Below are 10,067 nucleotides of genomic sequence, written 5' to 3'. Positions count from 1 at the left end.
CCCGCGGTGGCCGCGGTCGTGCCTGCCGCCCCGCCGCGGCGGCGCCGTCCAAGCTGCGCGCCCCCGCCGCCCGCGTGGAGAGGCGTTGCGCCGGCCGGGAGGCGCAGGTATAARATTCTCATTACGTGTACGTTTTTATTCTATGTACACATATACACACGTACGTACACATAACTTTTTTTTTCCTCCCGCCACGGGTGCCGCATTCCCATGGCAACAAAACAAAGTCAAACCCGGGGGTGGCGGCGCGGGTTTCCCTTCGCCTGCCCCGGCGGAGCACGCGCCGACGCGCGCGCCCGGCGGCCGACGTCGAGCAGCCCTCAAGTATGAACAAGATTTTTTTTTTTTTCATTCTTTCCCCTTATTCTGCTTAGTTATGCTCTTTATTATACACACATTAACTGTAATATTACAGTGGGAAGCAGGTATTTGGCAACTGCGTATTATTTTGCTAAGTTTGCATAGAGGGAGCAGTTTCCAGTTTTAGCAGCTGTAACATGTTTAAACTCAGTTTGTAATGGGATCTGAAGATGAATATTCCCTGTGGGCTCTGCTTAGCTTCATTACTGGAGCCCTGCCAAATTCAGGGCTAGAAAGTATTATTCACGCCTCTTTGCACATACCATGTCAGAGCATGCTCAGTTAATGAATTTTGTTTCTAATATAGCATAAATTAGGTTTATATTTTAACATAATTTATGTTGCATTTTATTAAAATGTAAAATATTATGATCGCGAGCAATCTAATTTCTGCTCTCTTAAGCCCAAACTGTGTTTGAACATCTAAGTATGTAAATCAAAATTGCATGCTTAGGAACTGATTCTAGGATAACAAACGAATATCTGAACCAAAGAGATTTCTGCCTTGGAGTCTTAGATTAAAGATAATTAAGGATTCCTGGTATTTGAACAGATTTATGTTGTTTATAAGCAAAGTACATTTTCTTCATAGCGTCAGCTTGTCTTTTTTTTAAAACAAATTATGTTTGCTGTATTAAAGTTCATATTTTTAAAGTCTGAGCCTTGTATTAATCCCACAGTTAGTCATTAATCATACCAAATGCATTATAAAAACTTTAATCACTGAAGTTGAAACTGAGATTGTAATGCAATCTATCCCTTTTAATTACATCAGTTATTTTTCCTTTCAGATCACGAATTGCAGAGGGGAAACAGATAGATTAAAGCCCAAACTGTTCTATGCTTTGGCGACGGGGTGGGGGGGGAGGAGGATATTTTTTGCTTGTTTCTTCTTTTTTTAGAGCGGCTTCACACGCTTTGTGGAGGAAAGTTCCCGGGATAAAATTTCCTTCGTTTTTTAACTCTCTTCCTCTCTGGTTTGCCGTCCCGTCTCCGCCCGGGGCGGACGGCTCCAGCTCGGTGCTAGGGAGGAAAAGGCAGGTTTGCAGAGGCGGGGGCCGTGGCGCCGGTGCYGGCGCCCGGGGACCCTGCCGCGCTCGTCCGCCGCCGAGGGCCCCCTGCGCCTTGCGCTTAGGGGAACCAGCCTGCAGATCACGAAGCTGTTAGCGGCTTGCTCAGTGGTGCTTCCCTGGGGTTTGCTCTGTGCTTTTAAGGAGAGGCAGGAAAAAATAAAAAAAATAAGTAATTTTTTTCGATCGATCTGAAACGGCGTGGCTCATATCCTCAGCTGCATACAGCGCTGCAGCGTTGCTGACACCTGATTTACACCAATTACAGCTCCACTGGATTTACACCACGTGATAATCTTGCCAAATAAGTTGATTTATCACAGTTGGATTTGTAGATGTAGAGTTTACAGGGTTGCTTTTACACTGCGGAAGGAAATAGATTTATTAGGTAAACTGCTCATAGTAGTTACATTTTGTTCTTTGCTAGAATGGCAAAACCTGATCAATTATTTGTTCCTTAATCCCCTAGATTAATCCTGCCATATGAAAGATTTATTAAAGGAGAGGAAGATAAGCCACTGCCTCCAGTGAAACCTCGAAAACAGGATAACAGTTCCCAGGAGGGTGAAGTGAAAACAAAAGTGTCTGGAACAAAACGCATCAAAAATGAAAACCAAAAGAGCAAGAAGGAAAAAGATAATGCACAGAAGCCCCAGGATGCATCTGAGGTTGGTTGCTTTCCTGCTTTTTAACTTTCAATTCAAAATGTACAGCTTTAATCCCGTGAAATCCAGTGGTACGGCGCACGGTTTAAATGGGCGGATTCGGAGCGGTTGGCCTTTCCCGCGCGCAGCTCCGGTTGCTGCAGCGCCGTCCGTGTTGCGCTTTTGCCGGGCTGCGGACGGCCACCAGTTAGCTCCATACTGCGTGGARGCGATGGCAGGAAACCAAGCCCTGGATGTAACGAGGATCGTTTCTCCTCGTTGTGTTATACAGCGGTCGCCGCTGGAAGATCAGCAGCTGCCAAAAGGAAACCACACAAGCACCACAGTTATTTCCTAATCTAAGTATAGGGTGCGGGAACCTCTAATGCTGCTGATAATGCTGTGGTGACTGCTGGATACAGCTGATTTGTGTAATGGCAGCCTCGGGATCAGCCCTTCCGTGCTTGCAGAGGTRGGCACACGCCTGTCAACGCCAGGGCTTTTACCACGTCACCTGCGATTTCTCCTTGGGCTGGAAGGTCACTTTTGGGGGAGACTGAGCCTGCCGGGCCTGCCCRCTCCCCCTCTCGTGCCACCAGCGTTTCCCGCTGGGAGAGATCCCTCTGCTGACGCCTGGTCCCCACGCAGGGTCTCAGCCAGCACCGTCCTAGCACCAGCCTCCTGCCACAGAGTTTGTGCTCACAGCCGATGATAGGATAGATGAGCAAAATTCATGTTAGTCTGCAAATAAGGGGGTTGCTAAGGGACATAAAATCAGTGGGGATTTTGCTCCAATGTGTCTTTTTTCTGTGAGTCCTGCCCACGTCTCCTGTGCCCCACTTGCACTGGGGTGCGAATGAGTCCCTGAAGCTCCTCACGCRCTGCCCCGTGCACAAGATGTTGCTTTTCCCCCCAGCCTGCCAGATCACAGCAGCCTTCAAGGTGTTGTAAGTATTTGAAGAATGCCAGCAGCCATGTGACGTGCCCAGCAGACTCGGGCTGCTCCCTTGACTTCATTGCTGTCTGGCAGGTACATAAGTCCTGCCTGTTTCTAAACCAGCCTGGAAATTGGTATTGACTCAGCTAACAACAATCCTCCTCCTCACTGTTTAAAAAAATCACAGAGCCAGTAAACAGGGATGCATCTGAGACGTTGCCTACTCAGTTTCAAGAGCAGGAAATTTTGATTTTTGCGTGCTGCTACCTCTTTAAGTCATGCTTACGGTGGCAAGTCTCGTCTCCTGTCTGAACTAGAATTTGTGTTTTTAATAGCCTTGATCAACAGCGCCTGTAATATCCAGCGTCAGAGACTTCACAGAGAGGGGAGAGATTTTTGTTTTCTCTCACGCTATAATTTTAAAGTAGGGAACCCGTTTAGGGGGAGAACCCCTCTGCTTCTGATTAAAATACATGGAGAGGAGAGCGCACAAAAACCTACTTAAGTCACTGGAAGGTTGCAACACAAATTGCCCACGGCAAGGAAATGCGAAGTTAAGGCTTGTGCTCCATTCCCCTGTCATTCCTTTGTGCCTGGTTATTTATTGTGGGGCCTTGGATCAGCAAGATATGTTACATACTATCGGGCCTGCCACAGCTCGGCACAACATAACAAGTCAGCAATGGAGCGTCAGCCTTAACTTTGAATTTCCTCGCTTTTGTTGTTCCCTATCTCAAACTTCCTGCTGCTTAAACTGAAGTTATTTTTGTGTGTGATTTGCAGGAAGAGTTCCTAAGCTGTGCTTATCAGAAATGTAAGGAGCCTGGAAGAGACAATAAAAATGTACAATTGTAGCAGTTTCCTATTGTGGGATGGTACCTTTTGCAGCAGAATTAATCTGTCCCCTGATTGGGATGTAGGGCAGTGTCCTGCCCCTGTGTCATCAGGGTGGGCAATTAAGCACATCAGCCTGGTGGGGATCACTGTATGAGTAGGTGGGTACGTGGAGCCTGGCAGCAAAGGGGCCTGCAGGCCTGGACGCAAGCTCAGCAGTGCCATGCCGTGGGATGAGCTCCGTGCCCAGGCTGTGACCTTTCCAGTGGCCGGGAGAACGGAGGCGCCTGATCCCGTCCCATCACGTCCACATCCGGGCGCAGCGCAGGAGGTCGCCTGTCCCTCACACGTGGCACATGCATTGGCAGCGAGTCCCCATGCCAGGTTGTATCACAGGCGTCCCACTTGGGTGCATCCTTATCTGGGGACAGTGGTGGCAGCTGCTGCTCATGGGGAACCTTCATAGCTACATCTGTAGATGGAGAGGCATGGCCACCACCAAGCGACCATGTGGCCTAGGAGCTGGCCATATCTGCTATCTCTAAAAGTGGGGTTGAGCAGCAAGGGCACAGTCCTCTCAATTGCATGTTCACCTCCTGCACAGTGATGAGTATGCAGGGAGAGAACGTAACTTTAATTTGTTAGGGTTGCATTTGCTTTTGTGCTCTTCACTGTTTTCCTGCCGTCACAATGACATAGTCAAAGAAACAAGATACCAGGCAAAATGCTATTAGCTTTTTACTGCACATTTCCCCACAATAGCTAAAACTTCAATCAAAATGTTGCTTAACAGAGACAAAGAGCAGAATGTACAGTTATTAAATATGATTTCTCCTTCTTTTTTTCCTCCTTGCTTTGCTCATCTGTCTGGTATTTTCCTGTAATTTTATAAGCTCCAGGGACTGGTGATAGTACTTTGTAAAGGACCTAATGATGGTATTTGGACTGAAAAAGGCAGCTATTAGTTTAAAAAGAAAAAGTTACAATGACTAACAGACACTGTAACTAATAGGCCAACCAAACACGCAGGAATATTTAAAAGCAGCTGTGAAGAAATAAATCTCTAGGATGGTTAGATTTGTTAGGACTTTTTCCTGTCCCTCATTCCAATCGATGGTAGACCATAAAGCAGCATTTAGATAATAACTTTCTTGATGCGTCTTATCTTTACAACTAAGAAAGAAAGAAAACAATAATAATAAAGGGCTCACACAATGCTGCTGTTTTATGACTGTCTTCAACCACGACATGTCAGAGGAGAATGGCAGCGGTTCTGAAAAGGGCTGTCAGTCAGCTGGATCGCAGATGGGACGCTCTAATGACCTTTGCGGGTCGCAGTTCAGCCGGCTACATAATGGGATGAATAGTGCGAATTGTGCGCGCCAGCTTTATTAATGGGGGAGCAGAAAGAGCTGCAGCTCTATTGACGATAACGGATAAAAGATATGTTTGTAATAGCGTGCACATACACTTACTGAATGTTGACAACTTCATTTTAATCCGTTAATAAAAAAAAATGCGTGTCCCAGTTAAGCCGTAGCAGTGATTTGCTGTCTACAATAGGGATTCCTGCTATTCCATTTCTATCATTTTCACACTTTAATGCAGAACCGGGTATGAATGATCTCTTCTGTGATCACTGAATTTTAAGATAGCCAAGTTGGAGGCACTGTATTTTTGGCATTACGTAAGAAAAAAAAGTAGGATTGGTTCGTAATTTTTATTGGTGAAGTGAGAGAAATTTCTATAGCCTTATTGATCACGTTATGAAATATGCTCTTCCGCATTGGCGTAATTATTTATAAAGACTATGAGATCAGCATTCAGCGATCTGGTTAGGCCACCAGTGCCTCTAGTCAGGTTACGAATGTGCTGTTTTGAAATGCCTTATTACGACACCAGCAGGGATGGTGTAATTCTTAATATCTCCAGGAGGTACATTTCTTTGTTTGACTCTGATACCTGGTATTAGAGCTTTCACATTCCAACAAGGTGATTGACAAGTACATCTCTGAAAGTAGCAAACAGTGTACTGTGTATGATTTTATGAACAGTCTGCCAACACAGACAGCATTCTTATTACTGTCTATTGAATCATTTTATTAGGTTTCATCAGAACAAGAGAAGGATCAAGAATCAGCAGACCAGAAAAATTTCCCCGAACATCCTACAGTGGGAGAGATGAAACAACCCGTGCAAGGCCCTCCACCTCTTTCACCAGAGGCAGCTCGGCCACTGCCTCTGGAAAAGACAGACTTGACAGAAAACAGCTCAAATAGTGAGAAGGCCAAGGAGGAAGTCCAGCACTCATCCTCTTTCTCAAGTATAGCAATGTCCTCAGAGGAGGAGACCATGTTGGATGCCACCATCACCAAGCAGTTGCATCCTTCAGCAGATGCCCTGGAAGACGCAAAGCCAGAACAAAGGTTACACAAAGCTTTTACTGACAGCTTAGAAAGTGAACCTCCAGAAATGCCCTTTACGGCTTTTCCGGTCCAGCTGCCCACTCAAAGCGACATGGAAGACGACAAATTGCCGGAGATGGCCGATTACATCGCGAACTGCACAGTGAAAGTGGATCAGCTGGGAAATGAAGATATCCATAATGCACTCAAGCAAACACCTAAAGTGCTGGTGGTCCAGAACTTTGACATGTTCAAGGAGAAGGAGCTGCCCGGTTCCATGAACGATGACTCCACTTTTGGTTACACACCACTCCTCTACTCAAAAGGTAATCCAGGCATCATGTCACCCCTGGCAAAGAAAAAACTGCTGTCACAGGTCAGTGGGGCCAGCTTGTCTTGTAGCTATCCATACGGTTCTCCTCCACCTTTGATTAGCAAAAAGAAACTAAACAGCAGAGATGAACTGTCCTCAAGCATATCACAAGGTCCCCATGCCCTTAATTCGGATCCTGTAGCAATTAATAGGCCATCAGTCATACAACACGTACAGAGTTTTAAAACGAAGGAAGAAAGGAAATCGATTAATGATGTTTTTAAGCATGACATACTAAGTAAACCGGATCATCAGCGCTGTGATTTTTCAAAACATCACCTCAGTTCTCTTGCCGAGTCGTACGTACCGAAGACAGATATCCAGGACTGCAAAGATAAAATGAGTGAGAAAAGGGCACTGCAGCACTCCCATGTGCCCACTTTCTTGGCAGATTTTTATTCATCACCTCATCTGCACAGTCTTTATAGGCACACAGAACACCACCTTAATAATGAACAGACATCAAAGTATCTCCCTCGGGACATGTTCAGAGAGTCAGAAAATATTTCTACTTTTACTCAACACAAACACCAAGAAAAACTAAATTTAAATTATCACCCATCTTTGCATCAGCAAGAAAAAAAGGCAGCAGTGGAGGCCTCCTCAGATGATCAGCCAACAGATTTGAGTCTTCCAAAGAGCGTACACAAGCAGACTGCAAAGGCTCCAGGCTCCGGCCTCCCTCACGCATCCATGGCGCAGCAAGAAGGCAAAAGCATCTCCCAGTTCCCAGCTGCAAGCAGCCAGGCTGTGAGCCTAGACTGCAACCCTAAAGCTTGCCGCGTGTCCCCCATGGCCATGACGGCCCCTAAAAAACACAGCGAGCTGCTCCACAGGTCTGGGAAACAGCAGGCCCAGAGACTGGAGAATCTGAGGAAGATGGAAGGGATGGTGCATCCGATCATCAGCCGCAGGACGAGCCCTCAAACCATCGGTGCTGCCCGGCCTTTGAAACGGAGCCTGGAGGATTTGGACAAGGTCATTTCTGAAAAAAAAATCCGAGCTGTCTCTCCTCTGCACTTACCAAAGGAGACCCCGGCGAAAGAAAAGGTTCCCGATCCAGAGGGGGAAAGCAGCAAATCCGTGCACGGCATACATTCTGGCAGCATGTTGGAAGGCCACAAATTTCCCCTTTCAACCCCCATCTTCACAGGCCTGTATCCAGGAGCACTGTGTGCAGGGCTGAACAATCGCCTCCCGCCCGGGTATTCTCATCCTTTACAGTACTTGAAAAATCAGACCATGCTTTCCCCACTAATGCAACCTTTGGCTCTTCATTCCTTCATGGTGCAGAGACAGTTCCTTACGTCCCCTGCAAATTCGCAGCAACTGTACAGACACTTAGCTGCAGCAACACCTGTAGGAAGTTCATACGGTGACCTTTTGCATAATAGCATTTATCCTTTAGCTGCTATAAACCCTCAAGCTGCATTCCCATCTTCCCAGCTGTCCTCTGTACACCCCAGCACAAAACTGTAAATTCTTTCACTCTCTCTCTCTCTCTCTCTCTCTCTCACACACACACACACAAAAAAAAAATCTGAGGAAAAAAAATAAGTTGGTGACATTCCTTCCCTGTGATGATGTCTTGCAGAATTAGCAATCTATATTTTTCTTAACCAGGATGCAGTCTYACCCCGTGCAGTGGAACGCTTCCAAATTGGATCCAGACAGGACTGCTGCTTTAATTCTGGCTCCCACATCACCCCTTATCCCCTTCTCCTGCCCCCTGAAAAAAAAAGGAAAGAAAAGAAAAAGAATTGCATTTTGCATATGTGTTYTCTGAAAGGACTTGTATATGGTGAGAGCAAAAGTTCAAAGGGAGCCATGGAAATGCAGGCCCAGTCCTGAGCTCACTGAAATCAGAGGTGACAGTTGCGTTTGGTTTTCATTGAGCCAAGGATCAGAGGCGTTGCGTTGTTTCAAATGAGTCAAGGACTCGAGATGAACCTGAAAAGGAGAAGAGGGCCATGAATCCATACAATCATTGGATGTGGTTTTTTGGGAAACTTTTCGTAACTTTTAAGATTCAATCAATGCAATGTATAGTAAAACGGCAATAGATTTTTCATTTTAACACTATTAGAAACAGAAGAGTAAACACTGTTTAATTTGACTGTACATATCCACTTCGTAAACTACCAGTGTCACATTTGGTCACAATAATTTATATAGTTTTGTTTGTCCAGTATATTCTGTGCTCTTTATGTTTGTTTTTTTGGGTTTTGTTTTTTTTTAAATTAAACAGTATCATTTTATCTGCAACTTTTTTTAAAGACTGTGGCTGTCCTAATTTTTTTTACGTGTTTGTAATTTTTCCTGTTTCTATATACTTTTGAGCAGCGTTYTTGTTTTGTTTTTGTGGTAACGTTTACTGTTTACAAACTGAAGCAACTGGTTCAGATTAATCTTAATGGATATAAACATACTGTAGGTAATATTATGGTGCGAGGATGCAAACAAAGTTCCTTTTCCTATGGTCCGATCCTGCAAGGTGCTGAGCACCTGCCGCTCTCCTAGTGTTGCCACAATGGCTCATACGCTGCTTTTTCCCTCCCACCGAGCTTTGCTTTCCCGTATTGTGGTCCGTGAATTTGTCAAGAGTTGTACTTACCTTACCTAGGCTGTGAAACCCTCCTGCATACCAGARAACCGATTTAGGAAACAAAACCTCACTGGCACAAGCTGCTGAATAACAGAGGAGTGCAGAGAACGGATTTGTGGTTTGCGAGAATGTCAAGAATTTCGGGAGTTAGAACAGGAGCCAATGCTGATCTGAATCGGAGGGTTTGCGAGCCCGGGGCTCGCTGGCCGGGTCGGGTTTGGCCTCCCGGCTCGGAGAGCACCGCCGGCATCCGCGGGCGCGCGTCTCCGCCGGTGCCGCTCAGCAGGGCGCCCCTGGAAACGCAGCCCCCTCCCCGGGGCCAAAAAAGGGACTTGCAGCCTGTTGGGATGCTCCTTGTGCACCCACGCCGGGCGCTAAGCCCTCCTCCCGGGAGTCCTTGCAAAGTGTAAAAGCCCGGGAGCGAAGGGACTGGGTTTTCGTAACGAAAGAGCTTTCCTGTGGACGTGTGTTCGCTTTGAAGGACGTCACTGCCATGCAGCTAAGCATAGACATCAGTAAAGAGAAGTGTGACTTGGAGGCATTTTACAATGTGAAAATTGGTTGTGATTCAAACCATCTCAGTTACTGTTCAAAGACAGTGTAATCAATATAAAAACAGAAATGGAAACTACTAAGAAACACTTTGCATGCTAGGCATGTCCTTAAAATTTCCCGTGATATGAAGCCAAATACAATATATAATGTATCATAGTTAATATCCAAAGGTGGAAACCAGAATAATATACTCGTCTACTGTTAAAGATCCAGCTTCTTCAATTAAATACTTTATATTCCTGTGGTAAAACTATATTTAATTGATCGTAAACAGACTAGTAGAG

At 45.8% G+C, this 10,067-nt stretch overlaps 1 protein-coding gene across 1 annotated transcript in view; it reads left to right on the top strand.

Moving 5' to 3' along the window:
- The window catches only part of ARID5B (AT-rich interaction domain 5B), a 60,772-nt gene extending 51,884 nt beyond the window's left edge, over positions 1–8,888 (top strand). The window contains exons 7-8 of the mRNA XM_085301607.1: positions 1,900–2,098; positions 5,952–8,888. Coding sequence (XP_085157733.1) covers positions 1,900–2,098; positions 5,952–8,102 — 2,350 coding nt within the window. The 3' untranslated portion in view covers positions 8,103–8,888. The remainder of the gene's footprint in view (positions 1–1,899; positions 2,099–5,951) is intronic.
- Positions 8,889–10,067: the final 1,179 nt, after the last annotated feature.

The sequence above is a fragment of the Rhea americana genome, unplaced genomic scaffold (assembly GCF_003343005.1).
Source record: "Rhea americana isolate MKP2758 unplaced genomic scaffold, rheAme1 scaffold_179, whole genome shotgun sequence".
NCBI classification, from domain to species: Eukaryota; Metazoa; Chordata; class Aves; order Rheiformes; family Rheidae; genus Rhea; species Rhea americana.
The sequence above is the reverse complement of the archived record's forward strand: the minus strand, read 5'-3'. Positions and strand labels throughout refer to the sequence as shown.